This window comes from Fundulus heteroclitus, chromosome 24 (assembly GCF_011125445.2).
Source record: "Fundulus heteroclitus isolate FHET01 chromosome 24, MU-UCD_Fhet_4.1, whole genome shotgun sequence".
Lineage (NCBI taxonomy): Eukaryota > Metazoa > Chordata > Actinopteri > Cyprinodontiformes > Fundulidae > Fundulus > Fundulus heteroclitus.
The window spans coordinates 21,427,298-21,445,388 of record NC_046384.1 but is presented as its reverse complement, the minus strand read 5'-3'; the positions used below and the strand labels follow the sequence as shown (position 1 = coordinate 21,445,388).

Sequence of the window (18,091 nt, the reverse complement as noted above, 5' to 3'; positions counted from 1 at the left end):
GAGGATTCATTGTGAGTGAATGGACAGTGGCGTGTTGTGCGCGCCGTAAAACAGTAGGTCAGGTTGTTATCGGCGCTCCTTTAAAACGGAGCTTGTGACAAATGCAGTTTTATCACCGGATTCATCTATGATGCGGTTTCTTCGCTGTAGTTTGGGCAAAAGCACGGACCGTAGTACCCGTTTGACGTCATAAGGTAACAATAATTACCGGGCCTCGCTCGGTAATGATGCGCCTGCTTTTTGTCTTATAAAAATCCAGAGCGTCCTTTTCCTCACGGCCGTAATTTATTTATTTTTTTTGGCCTTGAAAGAAAACTCGAGAGGAATTTGAATGCAGCATTCGAAGTGTGACTCAAGCTAAGATGACGGAGAGATAGAGGAAAAAAGAGGAACAAGAGCCGGTTGGAGGAAGGAAAAAATTGGACCTGCACGCCCTTGTTTTAGCGCCGCACTTAAATTTTCTGTAGACTGCTAATAGTCTCTTCAGACGGAAAGACATATGGAGAGGACGGCCTCTATAGATGGATGCGCGACTAGAGCGAAGTGAAATTTCGCTCCGGTTCAACAATCCGAACTTTTGTCAATTCGGGTCGATACGTTCAAATTCTTCCTCGTTTGCAGAACCACCTTTTTGCTTCTGTTAACGCAGCAAATCTTTTGGAGTATGTCTCGATGGTGGAATGTAAAACCTCCGTCCCAGTCTCAAGTGTTTTGCAGACTTACCGTTTTTTCCTCAAGGATTTCCCTGTATCATATTTTATCCATCCTAATATCAACTTTGACCAGCTTAAATGTCCACGGTGAAGAAGAGCGCCCCCCCACAGCATGATGCTCCCACCACCATACTCCCCCGTGGAAACGGTGCGGCAAGGTGACGTTCCTAGTTGGTTTGATTAAAGGTATACTATGCTACCGGGGTTGATTTTCCAGCGAGGCTCCCCCCAGAGGGCGAAAGTAAAAGTGCACTGTCGTAAAGATGCTCAGCTGTTCTGGTTTCTCCGTCAAGCCAGGCGCGGTTGTTTTGAGCTTAGCAGACAGGCGAACGCAACGAAAAGTCGAAAAAACGGCAGTACAAACAATGACTAACACAGTGAAGGTATGAACATCAAGCTTCCCGCAGCGCTATCTTGGCGCTATCTTGACGTTAACACGCGGTTCTTTGTTGTTGCTTTCGCGCGTGCATATAGTGAATGGCAGGGCAAAAACACATGGAGTTCTCGCCGTAAAGCAAGACTGACTCTCGCGATGCACAGACTTCTGAGCCTGTGGGTGCGGGCCGAGGGTTCTTGCGGTATTTCCCCCACAGACCACCAGGGCGGCCGAGAAAACCTTTGTTCGACCTGAAATGACTCATTTAATCATCCAAAACGGTATGGAACACATTAATTAACTGAAAAATGTTGCATAGTATGCCTTTAATTTTGGTTTTGTTTAGGGGTATCAGAGTAAAGCTGCTGCAATCAATTATAAAAAGGGGGGGTGGGGGGGGGGGTGGGTGCGGATTTAAAATGTTATCATATTTTGTGGCACGGTTGTGAAAAATGACAATCTTTCACAACAACATGGAACATGAGAAATGCTCACCCCTAATGATGCCTCATCAATATAGTTTGTTTTTGATTCCTAACATAAAATTCAGCTTCTTAGTTCTCTCATCCCTCCAGGTGTATTCTGGCTTTACCAACTGTAAGAAACGGCAGTATTTCTGCAGAAAAACGCTCTAATGTTTCTGGTCTCTTTCATGTTCAGATTCAGCGTTAACTCGGTGGAAAATAACAGTCGTTTGAAACCCAGGAATTTCTCTCCTCCTTTAACGAGGAGCTGGACTCGGCTGTAAAAAGCTGATTACTTCTATTTTCGTTTTCTTCTTTTTTTTTTTACAATCTCAGTCATCAGTTTATGTGGTAGTGAGTTGGAGATTTTTATTTTAATAGATTTTTTTCTTTTTCTTTTTTTTCTTTTTGAGGAAATAAGGCCACACACACACACCCTTGGGTGGTGATTTTCACCCAGAAGTTAATGTCCTTGAACTTCACGCTAGTTCAGAACCCGGGAATCGGCAGACGGCTCACTTAAAAACCAGCCTCCTCTTCAAAATGGGGGGGGAAAGCGACGCCCACATGCTTCGCCCGACAGTTAGGACTTCCTTCCCCCTCGCCGCCCGCGCAGCACTCCCCTCTACAGGCAGAGCCGGGGACGGAGAACAAGAGGCAGCGGAGGGCCTGCAGGTTGAGGGCGGCCTACGGTAGGCAGGGGTTGACAGCTTTATCTGCTCATGAGAACAGAGGAGGGGGGGGGAAAGCTGGCTCAGTGCCCAGCTGAGCTACCACATTGCCTCAACCCCTGCTCACACAGGCTAGCTTGACCTTGGACAGGGCACAGTGCCCCCCGCCCCCACCCCACTGCTCCCAGCGCCTCTCCAGGCTGGAGGAAAAGGGAGGAGCTGTGGGAGTAAAGGAAACAAACTGGCACATCATGTCTCTCTAATCTGAAATTACCCACAACACACGCTGTGTACACACACACACGCTTTGAAATTCAGACTATGTCGTCCTCTGGCTTTGGTCTCCCAGATGTATGTCGCAAATAAACAAGTAAGCTTGCCCGGTTCTCCTCCCGGCTCCATCTTTCCACTAAAAAAACCCAAAATTAAAGGTTCACGAGCCTTGTTCCTGTGCTTGGAAAGAGCGTCCGTGCCCTCTAAACTTTGGTCCCGTCTCCTGAGCGTATCGCGGTGGGGGAGTTGAGGCGATCGACCAACACAGAGAGGGAGAATAACTGGAAGAATAATTCTTCACTGCAAAAACGGATCTAAAAATAAGTAAAATGTTCTTAAAATTTGTGTTTTTTGTCCTAGATTTGAGCAGGTAAATAATATTATTTTCCAATGGAATGAGTATTCTGACCCCTAAAATAAGATAATTAGACATCCTGCACTTGAAATAAGATGATGGAGATGAGTTCTTCCTATTTTAAGAGCAAAAGTCTTATTCCATTGGCAGATCATCTTATTAACCTTCTCAAATCAAGGACAGATACACTCATTTAAAGAAAATATTACTAATTTTTAGTTCCGTTTTTACAGTGCTGGTTTTCACATTTTATTGCTTATAGAGACTGGAAAGTGATTGTGTCCCCTCAGCATAATGCTGCCACCATCATGTGCTACAATGGGGGATGTTGCATTCAGGTTAAACAAAATGTTGGGGTGTCAAAGTAAATGGGGAATATTTTTTTATTGTTTTTTTTTTTTTAAAACATGTAGCATTTTTCTTCACATTTCGGCACTACTTTATGTCGATCTGTTTTCATAAAATCTTCAATCCAAAAAAAAAAAAATGTGAATAGGTCCAAGGGCCGTAGGGGCTTTAGCATGGAGCAGTTTTTATGTTGTGTTTGTCAGGCTGTAAGGCAGTTAAATTCATCAAGGTGGCGGCTCTGTGTGTGTGCGCGCCGTTCCCTCTGCTGTGTGCGTGAACGGCGTGTCCTTCAGGCTGGAGTTGAATGGATTTTTTCCTATTGATCTTCGGGCTCGTCGGGAGGCAGCCGCTTTAATTGGGCGCGTAGCTGGTTCTCATCCGCGGACTCTTCCCGCGTCCGGCAGACGAGACGCGGCTGAAGCGAGTCTGCGCGATTTCTGTTGCCGTCCAACGAGCATAAAAGGGCAGCTGAGTTCCTAATAAAAGCCCTTTAATATCTACATCCCGCCACTGGAGCTATCGATCGGACGTTGGGTAAATTTGTTTGTTTCTTTTTCGTAATGAAAAGAGCAGATGGATGTGAATTATGAATGAACTAGAACGTCCACAGGCTCTTAGCCCCACCTATTAAATTGAGCCAAAGCGACCGAACGCCTCTCCTCGGGAGGGCCCGCGTTTTCGCTGCCTCGTCTTCTCGCTCGGTTGTCATAAACGAGGCGCACCCACAGGAACAAGGATGGTAACGAAGCGCCTTTTGTGTCTTTGCAGCTGCCCAGGGGGAGTTGAGGGAGTGCGCCTTCACGGACCAGCTCCAGCACGGGGAGGTGAAGCGGGTGACGGAGGGCGAAGGCTGGGTCTCCCCGGAGAACACCACCATTCGCTGCGCCAAGGGCAAGCACTGCTTCGGCCTGTGGGAGAAAACCCTTCCCGGGGAGCTAAGGCTGGTCAAACAAGGTAAACTTGAAGTTCACAGCTTTCTCCTGCCTTTGTCTGACTTGGGTGTTTGGAACTGACGTCAGACAAAATAGAACCCGAGTAGGCTAAAAGAAAATGGGTCACAAATGAAGATTTCGTTAATGGAGGGTTAGGGTTTTGTAGGAACCCTTGCCAGGAAAGTTTCCATCACCATGGAGGAATGTTGGCCCACTCTGGTTTGAAGAATCAATGTAATTAATCCACATTGGAATTTTCTCCAGCATGAACTGCTGCCTGGCTCAGATTTCAATGTAGACTTTGACTAGGCCAGGGTTTTTTGAAATTCATTGAATGTGAATCCATATTCCATATTCCAATCTACTTTTTAGGCTAATTATACACAATTTAGACCTATTGATATTTTATCAAACAAGCATTTTATTAGTTGTTATCTCTTATTTGATGTATTTCTGATGTTTGGCACTTTGTTTTACCTCGTGTTAAAGTGCTCTTTAAATAATGATTAAATTCATGATGATTATGATCAGAATACACTTTTCCATCACCTCCCAGAAGCTGGAAAGAAAAGAGACAAAAACATTTTTCACACCTCTCTTAGTAACTCTAATATTTTAGTCTAAATACCTTAGCCTAAATATTTTAGGCTAAAATATGACACTTTTTATTTGTTTTTCTTCAATCCCTCGGTGATGTTTAGTAATTTCTGCCAAAGGCTGCAGCATTTTGATTTAATTCATCTGAATGCAGTATTTGCAAGCCATACTCTGATTGGATGGAAGAAAAACTGTCTGTGATTGGCTTTAACAGCCGAGCGAGCGCACAGCTGGTGTTGAGCGTGGAATGAGCAGGTGCGAGCGAGCAAAGTAGCGCGCGAGCAGAGATGGAACTCACCGTGAGGACAGTGGGTTGAGAAGAGTTTTTCGGTTTTCAGCGTTGAGAGTTGTCTCACTGCTCGCTTGGATTGGTTCCTACGCGCTCAAACAGAAGGCACGAATATCGCTACATAGTTTCACAGAGTTGAGCGGCAGCGCTGTCTTCTTCTCTGTCTTCTCGCGCCTCCCCTGTGACTCTTTGGCGCCCCCCAGGGGAGGCGCCCCTCAACTATTGAAAACCCCTGGACTAGGCCATTCCAAAACTGAGAGCCTATGTTCCTTTTAAACAGCTCAGACATTTGTCAAATTCCAGTTTTAAACACTCCTGCGTGAGGAAGGTGGTAGAAAACAGTCGAGTTACTAATTAAATTAGACATCTATGTACCCTTTAATTAACTACTAATCACTGAAGGTTGCGAGTTGTCCTGACTTGTAAGGAGAAGAAGAAAACGAGTCAAAACGTCGCTTTTCTTTCCCATCTCAGGTTGCTGGAGTCACCTGGCCGACAACCACGGCTGCCACGACGACCGCTGCGTGGTGACGGGCCTGCCCCAGCAGATCCAGAACGGAACGTACCACTTCTGCTGCTGCGGCAGCGACATGTGCAACGTCAACTTCACCGAGGACTTCCCGGTGCCGAGCCCCACGCCTCCGCAGCCACTCGGTGAGGGGGGCGGCGGCAAAGGACGACGCGTTTTTTTTATTTTTATTCAGAGTCCAGTCGCGGGACGGCGAAGTAGATGGCGTTGGGTCTGGACTGTGATCGGCTCGGGTTAAGGAGGTCAGGGTGTGTGGATGCAGATAAGACGGTGGGAGTTTCAGCCCTATTACTCACTTGGCTCATGGGTTCTAATCCACTAAAACGAAGTGAGAGTTATGTTGAAACGAGCCCGTCTGCCGTGCTTCCAGTGCACCAGTCACTTGTCACGCAGCCAACAGACGTATTAATAGCTGTTTTTTTTTTTTTTTTTTTTTTTTTCACCCGCGCCGCACCTGTGAATGAAAGCGACGTGTGTGGCGAGGTCGGGGCGGCGCTCATCTCCTCCGCAGACACGCTCTCCCACCAACCATGTCGTCTTACTGCATTCCAGGGATTACCGAGCGTCTGTCTGCAGACAGACAGCGGGAGCGTGTCGGCGGCTGTTCTGCCGCGGAGGCAGATAGCCGAAGGGGGGGGGTGTAAGGAGTTGGCGAGGGGTAATTGAATTGGAGCGTCTTCGATTCGGCTGTGAAATTCTAATTCCATTTGTGCTTGAGTTTTAAATCCTGATTTATTTATTTATTTATTTTGGTTTTGCCTGGATAATTCCTGGCATGTCTTGGGAGATTCATGGCTAAGTAGGAAAATGGAGGCCCGGCTGTGCGAGCGATCGAAAGCAAAGCTGGTGTCAGGGTGGGGTAATGGGAGTACTACACCAGCAGAGATCCTGCAAGGAACAGCATAGATGGCGAATTAAAGATGCTTTCTGGTAGTAATGTTTATTTTTAGCTCAGCATTTAAAAGTTCCAGTGCCTCGCAAAAGTGTTCACCCCCCCTTTGGCATCTCCCTGTTTTGTTGCTTCAGACCCTGGAATTTAAATTGATTGTTTTTTGTAGGTGTATTTTTTTTTTTTTTTTACTGTGACGCCTACAAAAACAACAAGGTTTATAGCTGATAGGTTAAAGTTAGGGGCCTTCAGAGCTCATTTCACTTCACCAGTGCAGATCCACCGCATAAAAAAGGACAGAGAGGTAAAAAAAACGTTTCAAATAGTGGGTTTGAATGTAGTAAATGGGTAATAAGATAGGTAAAAAGTCAAAAGGGGGGTGAAGACTTTTGCAAGGCACTGTATTTGCACCTTGATTAAGGATGCATTAAAAAGCCCTCAGATAAATTCCGCTCTAATGCTCTCATCCTATCAGCTCACCTCAAATGTTGTCTGTAGGATTTAGATGTAGGGAGTGTGGTGGCGAGGAGAGGAAGTAGATTTTGTGTCTGGGGGAACCGTTTCCGTGTTGATAAGAGCATTTGTTTTGGGGTCGTTATCCCGCTCGGAGACTCGACAGCGAGCCGTTCCCGTGTCACTGGCAGAGATTTATGTCCCGGTGCGTTCAGGCGTCCAACGCGGTTTGAAAAGCTCTAGAAGAAAAAAAAATCTGGAATTTGAAGTATTTTACGGCTATTGAAACCTATAGAAAAGGTAGATTTCGTATACCTGATTTGAGCGTTTTTCTCTACTGCGGTTCTGTACTAAATAACTATTCTCAAGTGAAAGGATGTTCGCCTCTCTCGTGCTGAACGAATGAACATCTGTGCTTCTGTCTTTTTTTTTTTGTCTTCAGTCACAAAGGTAGAAACAAAATGTGTTCATCTGAGCCGCTGATGCGTTAAGGATATAAGACTCTAGGCGCCACGTTTGACGTCTCCGCGTCTCTAAACGGCCTTTTCCAGTGTTGTGGAGGAACAGCAGCGTATACGTCCGTGTTTTTTTTTTTTTTTTTTTTCGCCGGCTTCCTTGTTTTGATTAGGAGCCAAAAGATCCTAGACTTTAAAGGGAGCTTTGTCACGTCCTGCATGTGTGCGTGCATGCGTGCTCACGCTGGTACGTCAATCAGAGCCGCCCTGCAGCTCTTAATGCCATCAATAATGAATCAAACCGTTGTCTTTGGACTGATTTTTTTTTTTTTTACAATCTAGATTGCTGAAAGTAGGCTTTTTGGTAAAAGGTCACGTTAATATTTAGATTCACTTTGTTTGTCGTGTTTCCTGCTTGCAGCCCACGGAACACTGCGCCACGAGGAGACGGTTATTATCGCCCTGGCAACAGTCTCCGCGCTGGTTGTGGTCGCCGTAGCAGCCTTCTTTGGTTACCGCCTGATGCACGGTGAGTTACCATGGCGCCGGGCTCTGGAGAGGAGCAGGGAGACGGGGATGTTTCAGGGCCGTCTGAAGGTTTTTGGAGTTCATGCCTTTCAGCTCCTTTGTCCATTATGTGCTGCGTTACAGCAATATATGTTAAAGGGAATTATTGGGGTTTTGTGTCATAGTCCAACACAGCGCAGTGTATCATTAGGAAGGTGAGTGAAAACGATATATGGTTTTCAAATTGGTTGGTGGAAAAATTGGAGCTTAATTGAGGGCAGGCCTGAGAGAAAAGCAGTTGTGCTGCTGCGTTGTGTTGGTGTATCACAGGGGTGTCCAAACCTTTTGGCATGTGGGTCGAAATTCTCAAGTTAGATGTACTGGAGGGCCAAAAAATGGATAATAACGATGGAAAATAACCCAAAATTGATATTGTGAAATTTTTTTCCTGCTTTACAAAATAGGATAATTTTAATTAAACATGTTATTCATATTTTCGGAAGAAAAAGGATGTTAAATCACTGTAGATCGAAAATTAAAAAGGGGTTTTACACTTTTACCTTACCAAAAGACTGAAAAAAAAAAAACGTATTATTATTTTTGGTCAAACAATATGAGAACAGGATTTGGCCGGTATTTCTTTGAAAACACTTGCCGTATTTAGCTAATTTTAATAAATGAATTGGGGGGGGGGAAAAAGTTTTTAATGCACAAAAGGTTGCATTTGGGTTTAAGTCCTCAGACAGATGTGTTCGTATTTACTATGAAATTAAATAGAATTTAAAAAGTGTGGTTATTAAAAGATTAACACATTTTGTGGTACCCAACGTTTTCAGTTGTAAGATCTTCACCTGTCTGTATTAATAAAAATAAAATGTTTTCATCTCCATCAGCCAAATCTTTCCTAAAATGCAGTTGGGGGGCCGCACAAAATCAATCCTGGGGCCACAAATGGGCCCCTGGGCCACACTTTGGACATCCCTGGTCAATCACATTGAATTCCAGAAAAACATTTTTGAGCTTGGGGTTGTTATGTGAAAGAAAAAAAAATGCTCAACATGACTTTTGCATAGCGTTTTTTTATGTTTTCCTATTTCTTTACGCGCCTACATTATCAGGAGATGGCAAACAAGGGCTGCACAACCTCAACATGATGGAGGCCGCCGGCTCCGAGAGCTCACTGGACCTTGACAATCTCAAACTGCTGGAGGTTAGTGCTCAAGCCGGCCTGAATTTGAACGCCTAGCTCCCTCTGCCAGCCCGTTCCTGGAGACCCCAGATATCCTGCTTAGAACCGAAACTGTCTCTTTAAGATTTCAACGTGTTGGTTATGATTGCTTACCGCCTCAGTATAGTTGCTTTAGACTGATAAAAGTATTCTGTGGTGAATGTAGAGGGTGAGCGGAGTTGAATGTTGATTTGAAGATATCTTGAGATTTCTATCAGACTGAAAGTCTGAGTATGGATTTTGACCGGGCCCCTTTTTCAAAAAAAAAAAAAGAATTCTCTTATTACTGATAGAGAAGAGTTGTGCTTTCACCAGCTTCTGCGTGCCTCCACAGACGCGAAGGAAAATTTGAGCTTAAAAGAGAAACCCAAGACGCGGAGCCAGAAATAAACCCAAACTACATCAAGGTCTGCGGTTGCTTTTGTCATTTCAATGTGACTTTTATCATGTGATCGTCGCAGGATGATACAGATGGCGGGTCAGGCGTATAAAAATAGGAATTTGCTTTTACTGACATCGGATCCTGAAAAAGCTGATACGGTAGTAGGAGGACTCATGTTGTGATAGGAAGCCAATACAGTCGGAATGATATTGAGCCGCAGCGACAATGGAGGCGGACAAAGACTTATTTAGGTCTCTCAGGCGGGCTAGCTATTTTTTTTTTTTTTTTTTTTTTTACTGCAATAGGGTGCTCAAGTTTCCAAAGCTGTGCAGGGATTAGTTTCTCTTTATATGATTAGTACAGAGAAATCTCTTTTGTAATTTTTTTGGATTGGGATTCCAGGATTTAAACCCCCAAAAGCCTGATCTGGATTCTTTTAAAATTGCTGTACAAATGAGCCATAACTCCCCTCCACCCCTCCCCCTCTTAGCTAAAAATGACTTGGCGTGTAAATTATACTCCTTGATTTGATTTACTTTGATGTAATTGACCAGCAGTCTAGGGCTCTGTGCAGACAGGGCATTAAACGTACATCCTGATAGGTTCAGCTTTCGCTAACAGTGTTTACATCAGGCTCTCAATTCTAGCCTGAATCAGTTTTTTGTTAGTTTTTGAAAAGGAGTCCTTAAAACGATTTTATTTCTTCAGAAGCAGGTATAATCTGGTTATAGATATTGAGGTATGCCAAGATTTAAAGAAAAGCCAGACATATTCTGTCGTACCATTCCAGTTTAATGAGTGTTGGGATGGACTGACCATTTAATGGAAAAAAGCTATCCAAGCCAGCCTCTCGTCGTGTTAAAAAGTGATCTGCGTCCGTGTTTAATCATGACTCAGCTGTGAGTAACCACGTGTTTTACAGAGCTGAGTTCAATTTCACTGGCTATGTTTAGGCCTGATTACCGCCTGACCTGTAGAGTCAGGAGATCGGCTAAGTAGGACCTGTCGGACAACATGCTGTAGGCTAAAGGATCTCAAAAAGCAACACATCATGCCCCGTTTAACGTCTGTTCAAAAACAGAAATAGGAAACAAAGTTATTGATGAGTGTGGAAAGCGTTGCTAAGACATCTCGAAGACTTTAGGACTCCAATGAACTACAGCAAGAGCCATTGGCCACAAATGGAGGAAACGTGGAACAGCGGTAAACGTTCCCAGGAGTGGAAGGTCTTCCAAATTTATAACTCATCTAGGAGGTATCAGAAAACAATCGAAATCACCACAGGCCTCACTTTCCTTAGTTAAGCTCAGTGTTTAACCATTGCTGGCCAAACCGACCAACAGATAGACCCAGCTCTAACTCGTCATAAATCATACTGACAATCCTGAAGACTTTAGTGGTAATGTTCTTGGTACTGACAGGACAAACTGGGGCAACGTAATGTTACTGATGGAACCAGAATCCTGCTCTCCAACAGAAGATTCAGGACAACAATCCAAAGCTTACAAATGAATTAAAAAATGAACAAATTAAGGTGTTGAAGTGGTCTAGTCAAAGTCTATGCTCTGACCTGACCTCATGCAGGCTGTTCATGGTGGAAATCCCTACAGCGTGGCCAAATTTAAAGGGTCCCGGTGCGTTGTTTCAAGAATCTCCTCATACTGGATGTCAGGTAGCTGTACGGCTCCACAATTCATGGAGTTCAGCACGACTCCGGCTGCCCGGGTTGGTCTCTCTGACTTGATGTTTATCAAGCAACACGCTAAGATATTCCGCGCGTGACTCAGCTGTCTCCTTGTAGCCTTTCAGATGCTGCGGATTACATCTTGTTCGGCCTTGCAGGAAATGTATTCATCTGTAGGCATTTAGAAAACATTCCCCTCGTGTTATAAAGCTGTGCTTGAAGCCATTCGAGTCCCCTCGCCTGCGCAAAAATCAATATGGAAACTGCTGCGACCGACATGGCGAGCAGTAATGGAGATTACTTCAGGAGCGGGAGCATTTACCAGCTCTGGCTGCTTTCGTTTTGGCCCTTATGTTCTTTCCCAGCCAGAAAGAGGAGGATCCCTTCTTTCCTTTCACAGCGTTTGTCCTTTTGCCTTATCGAGCGCGCATGCCTTTTTTCACATTAAACCGGTTGCCTGCTGAGGGGGCGTACGCCTGTGAGCCTTGCTCTCCCAGACTAAACAGGTTCATTGTTTCTCTTTGGATCTTCCTAAGCCAGAGATAAATGTCCAGAGGACGACTTTAAACAGCGGTAAACGCGCGGTTGAATTTTTCTCCTGCTCCCTTGCAGATGACATTTTAAGGCAGTCTGTTTTGGACCCGTAGCGGCACGCTGTCCTCTGGCTAATTCAGGGAACTAATTGAATGATTTGGAACTGACTCAAAGCCATTTTAACTGTTTAATCCTGTTGTTTGTTTGTAATTGAATTTATTTCCCATCTCCCCACCCCCGGCCTGCTTTCTAGCATGCTTCACTGTCTCTCGGTTAATGATTGCTTTTACCTCTCTTGGGGTTTTGAGTCTTTTTTTTTGGGTCTCCTTAACATTCGTGACAAGTTAGCCCGGGGTCGTCTTGTGTTGTTTACAGATCTCGAAGGAGTGGAATTTAAGATTTCCAACTATGTCGACCTTGTGGAAATAAAAAAAATGAAAAAAAGGAGAAGACATGACCATTTTTGCCACTTTGCAAAGGAGATTAGTGAGAAAACAGGCCTCAAACAGGGGTAGCGTGAGGACCGTTGGGCGTGAGGAGCTCGAAAGCGGGGCACAGCACGGACAAAGTGTGCGTCGAACTAATGACAGCTAGCGTTAGCTTATTCGGACTGGGAGGTTATCTCCCTGACGGGAACTTTACTGACCGCTTTTATGTCGTTCTCAAACATCGAAACATTTGAAATAAACAAACAACGTCCATCTGCCGACACAGCCGACCTGTCAAACATAGAAAAACAATTTCACCGCGGTTAAACATTTTTAAGCTACTAACATGTTCTCCTCGCTCCCACCGTGGCTGAGGCACGATCTCATTAAAGCTGAACATCTGAAGTGCCCGCTGCATGGAGCATTTGTCCAGGAGATTAGTTCCTCGGCTCAGAATATGTCTGCAACAGAGCATCTCTTTTGCCCTTGTCCTTTTTTTAGATCAGCGAGTAGCGCAGGTTTAGAATATAAAACGTCTATTCACAGTCCTGTTTCCCTCTTCAGCTGATTGGCCGCGGCAGATACGGCACCGTGTACTGCGGCTCCCTGGACGAGCGGCCCGTCGCCGTCAAAGTGTTCACAGCGGCCAATCGGCAGAACTTCCTCAACGAGTGCTCCGTCTACCGTCTGCCGCTGCTGGAGCACGATAACATCGCCCGGTTCATCGCTGCTGACGAGCGGACGGGCCCCGAGGGTCGCACGGAATACCTGCTGGTCATGGACTACTACCCGCAGGTGAGTACAGGGGGAGAGAAGAGCTTCGCATACCAGGCATGTGTTTTCAGCACGACTGAAAGTGCTGAACATTTCCTCTCGAAATGCTCGTTTTCCTATGCTTTAGGATGTCACCACAGCTGTTTGCAAATGGTAAAAACTGGGGCTAGGTATCATCTAGGATGAGCCGATTCACTATGATTCTCGATACATAGCTCACGGTACAATACGATTCTCGATATAGCTAGGCTTGATTTGATTTGACTCCAATATCGATTAATGCTCAAAGTCATTCAATCAACAAAATCAGCCAAATATTATATTTATGTTCAATTTATTGGACACTGATATATTAACAGGAAAATAAAGTGCATTTGGTTCAATGCATTTAACGTATCACAGAAACCAAAAATGTGCTCAAACATCTGATTTTAGGGACGAAGGTGCTTCTGAAATCCTGTCCGCCATTCCGCAAATTCGTCCCACTTGCACTTGCTCGCTGTGAACAGTAATGCCATGCTGTAATAATGCCCCCTAGGGGTAGGGAGGTATATCGATATTGAAAGCCAGAATATCGATATTAAATCGTTTTTAAAAACATCGATATTAATCTTTGTATCGATTTTTATGCACAGCCCTAATAAAAATGAAAGAAAAATAAATGGAAAAAGAGAGAAAGAGCTGAACTGAAAAAAAGAGGCAAACATATTTGTTATGGATCTAGTTCTGGTGATAAAGCATTGTGACAATTTTCCAACATTTCCAGACAGATTAAAGGTATCAAAGATGGGAATGCTTTGAGTGTATTAAAGCTGAGCAGCAGAGTTACCAGTTTGGCCGGTTTCCTTCATTACTTCGACGCCCCACGGGAGTGTCAGGGGAAAAAAAAGACGTTATAGTGAAATGTCTGGAGAATGTGACCAAAAAAAGAAAAACGTCCCTTTACCCATCATCTACAGAAGCCCCGCCCCCTCCCCAAAAGCAAATATCAGACTGCTACAACATAACAACGTGAACTCCTGAATAATAATGTGAGTGTGCCTACCAGAACCTGGGGCTAATTCCAGCTCTGCTAATACCACCCGGCACATGAAAGGAGTCCAGTCATTAGTCATCGTCATGGTAACAGAGTGCAAGCCAGGACAGGAGACCGGGACGCCTAATGCCTTCGAGTGAATTATTTAGGTAATTTATCTAAACTGAACAGATCTAATATAATTTTCTTGACTAACAGATGCAAGAACGGCTTTGTGATTGATTTAGAGATAAAAATAATAGGCCTCGCAGGAAGGAAAATTAATAAAACTCAACATCATTCCCGGTGTTTTTAGAAGGCGTTGTCATGCTCTACCCAGCTTTCACAACTGAGTGCCGTTCCTCTTCACCCGCATAACTCAAGGTCTTGGTTTTCTGATTCGTGATGAAATATTTGGTTCACGTTTTCTTTCAAGAAAACATAGCCAACCCCAAACGAGGTCAAAGCCCAGGATAAGCTTCATAAATGTGAAAGTAGGTTTAGTCCTTAGTTACCTTGAGGTTGCTCATAGCTCAGATGGTCATCTGCTGAGATTACATGAGATGGTGTTTAGTAGAGAAGAGCCAGGAACAATGGCAAGTGAACTTCACCTAGGAGGTTTTAATTACTACCAAAGACCTACAGCACGGAGCAAAAGTATTCACAACGCTAAAACAGCTTTAACCCCGTGAGTAAGGCTTTCTATGACCGTTTGTGGGATCGTTCTTTTTTTCTACGAGACCATTTATGAGGTCAGGCACTGATGTGGGACAAGAAGGGCTGACAGTCGTGGCACTGCACTGGTGTGCCGTTATGTTGGAATTGAGACCAGAATGCACATACAGCTTCCTCAATCAAACGTTCAATTCAATTCCATTCATATTTATTTATACAGCACCAATTCATGAAACATGTCATCTCAAGGCACTTTCCAAAGTCAAATTCAATCAAATTATACAGATTGGATCAGATTATACAGATTGGTCAAAGAATTTCCTATATAAGGGAACCAGTTGATTGCATCAAAGTCCCGACAAGCAGCATTCACTCCTGGGGAACCGTAGAGCCACAGGGAGTCGTCTGCATTGTCCATGGCTTTGCAGCAATCTCTCATACTGAGCAAGCATGAAGCGACAGTGGAAAGAAAAACTCCCCATTAACGGGAAGGAAAACCTCCAGCAGAACCGGGCTCAGTATGAACGGTCATCTGCCTCGACCGACTGGGGGTTACAGAAGACAGAGCAGAGACACAACAAGAGAGACAAACAAGCACAGAAGCACACATTGATCCAGTAATCTGTTCTACCTTAGATGGTAGTAGCGGGTGAGACGTCTTCTCTGGATGATGTCACAGTTAACAGAACGTCAGACCAGGTGTACCTACTATGAAGAAAAAAAAAAGAGAAAAACAAAAAGTTAAAAGCTGAAATGACGACAAGCAATGCAAATTGGAGAACAGTAGAACTCAGTAGAGTGAGAAAAATAGGTCCTGATGTCCTCCGGTAGCCTAAGCCTATAGCAGCATATCTATAGAGGTAACTCAGGGTAACATGAGCCACTCTAACTATAAGCTTTGTCAAAAAGGAAAGTTTTAACATTAGTCTTAAAAATAGAGAGGGTGTCTGCCTCACGGACCAAAACTGGGAGTTGGTTCCACAGGAGAGGAGCCTGATAGCTAAAGGATCTGCCTCCCATTCTACTTTTAGAGACTCTAGGAACCACCAGCAGACCTGCAGTCTGAGAGTGAAGTGCTCTGTTAGGAACATACGGGGTAATCAGAGCTCTGATATATGATGGAACTTGATTATTAAGTGCTTTATACGTGAGAAGAAGAATTTTAAATTCTATTCTTGATTTAACAGGAAGCCAATGAAGGGAAGCTAAAATTGGAGAAATATGATCCTTCTTGTGGGTTTTCATCAGAACTCTTGCTGCAGCATTTTGGATCATCTGAAGGCTTTGAACTGCATTTTGTGGACTTCCTAATAGTAAAGAATTACAATAGTACAACCTTGAAGTAGCAAATGCATGGACTAGTTTTTCAGCATCACCCCTGAACAGAATATTTCTAATTTTGGCAATATTCCGGAGGTGAAAAAAGGAAACTCTGGAAATCTGTTTAATATGGGATTTTTTACTTTATTACCAGAGGCCAAGGTAATGCCATCCAGATTAAGTGAATGATTAAGAAGTTTATTTTTTGAGCACTCTGGTCCAAAGATTGCTACTTCTGTCTTCTGTCAGAATTTAAATGCAGGAAATTTTGATGTCATCACGACATGCCTGTAGTCGAAGTAATTTATTGGACTCATCAGGATTTATGGATAAATATAGCTGAGTGTCATCAGCATAACAGTGGAAATTAATCCCATGCTGTCTGATAATTTTGCCAATCGGAAGCATATATATAGTAAAGGGAATTGGTCCAAGGACTGAACCCTGTGGTACTCCACAAGTGACTCTAGAGTGTGATGAAGATATATTATTAACATGAACAAACTGGAATCTGTCAGACAAATATGATTTAAACCAGCCTAATGCTTTCCCCTTAATCCCTACAGTATGCTCAAGTCTTTGTAGGAGAATATTGTGATCAACTGTATCAAATGCAGACCTGAGATCTAACAGGACAAGCACAGACACAAGTCCGTTATCTGAGGCCATGAGAATATCATTGGTGACCTTCACCAGAGCTGTTTCAGTGCTATGATGAGCTCTGAAGCATGACTGAAACTCTCCAAATAGGTCATTACTTTTTAAATTTTCACAAAGTTGATTAGCAACTACTTTCTCAAGAATTTTAGATAGTCTGGTTGTGGCCTTCTCACAGATTCTCCGTTAAATGTAGGTCTGGACTTTGACTAGGCCATTCTAATGGATGCTTGTGCTGCTTAGCTCTAAACCAGTCCATTGTTGCTCTGGATATATGCTTAGGGTCAGTGCCTTGAAGAAAAGCAGCCCCATGATGCTACCATTACCATGTTTCACTGTGAGGATGGTGCATTTAAGTGCATGGTGTAGTGTCAGTCTTAGGGTTTTAATGCGATAAAATATGAAACAGTTCAAGGATTGTTATGACTTTTACAATGCACTATACATAACCATCTTCTTTGTTTTTGACCTAATTTCTCTTTCTCAGGGCTCTCTGAGTCACTACCTGAGCATCCAGACAAGCGACTGGGTCAACAGTTGTCGGTTGGCTCACTCCGTCACTCGAGGCTTGGCCTACCTTCACACAGAGCTCTTTAAAGGAGGTAAACCTGAAGCACACAAACCACTTAGATGCAACTACTGACATTGCAAATATAAGTTTGACGGTCCTGCCGTGTGTGGATTTCTCTGTTCAGTTTTTAACCCTAGAGCCAGAATTGAAAGTAAAAAAATTGTGTTTCAGTTCTACGGTTTTATGTGTTGGGACATATGAACATTTTATCTGCCGGCTGCAGATAAAATGGAAAGACGAGAAAAATGGAACCTGAAGAAGCGAGGCAAAAAGGAGCAGTAGAATAAACTACGGCAGGAATGGCCTGCATTTTGAACCATCTTAAGCAGCAATACCTTGAAGCAACCACCTTCTCTTTGATCTTATCAGTCGCTAAAATCACAGGAATTTTGAACAACTCTTTTTTTTAGTCCATCTAGGTTTAGTCCATCTAGGTTTTTGGTTTCTTATTAATGCATGGTTTGAAAATCATTGACTTTGCAGCAATCCCTCCTGTGCCTTTTACCAGAAAGAGGCCTCTACTAACTAGGCTGTGGGTGGGAAGAGACACAACTTAACACTTAAGCAGTACTTTTTATTGGGAAATAAAATCAAGTGATTCACAAATGTACATGGCAGTAATGGCTCCATTAATGAGTCAGTCCAGGAAAGAGATGTAGAATACAAAGGCAATGATCTACGAGTACTTTTTACGCGAAGGAAAAAACAAAGAGTATATCCCAGAATATAATTGCTCCAGTAATGTTCTGGTCTAGACAAGAGAAATTGCCATAAGCGGAGCCACCGGGTCAGGGATACTTTCTATTGGAAAGAAAAGCAAAACTACACAAAGTGCCTAGCTGTAAACGGGTTTATCTTTCTCAGCCTTGGAAATCGAAAAGGCTTGATATAGACGCTGTGTAGAAAATAAAGATAAACCTCTAAGTGTTTGGAAGTGTCCTTATCTCCCGTCCATCGCTGACAGGCAGCAAC

General features: G+C 43.8%; 1 protein-coding gene across 1 annotated transcript in view; it reads left to right on the top strand.

Moving 5' to 3' along the window:
* The window catches only part of LOC105915474 (bone morphogenetic protein receptor type-2), a 38,997-nt gene that overhangs the window by 12,775 nt on the left and 8,131 nt on the right, over positions 1-18,091 (top strand). The window contains exons 2-7 of the mRNA XM_012849596.3: positions 3,969-4,154; positions 5,493-5,672; positions 7,766-7,873; positions 8,970-9,061; positions 12,672-12,902; positions 17,036-17,150. Coding sequence (XP_012705050.2) covers positions 3,969-4,154; positions 5,493-5,672; positions 7,766-7,873; positions 8,970-9,061; positions 12,672-12,902; positions 17,036-17,150 — 912 coding nt within the window. The remainder of the gene's footprint in view (positions 1-3,968; positions 4,155-5,492; positions 5,673-7,765; positions 7,874-8,969; positions 9,062-12,671; positions 12,903-17,035; positions 17,151-18,091) is intronic.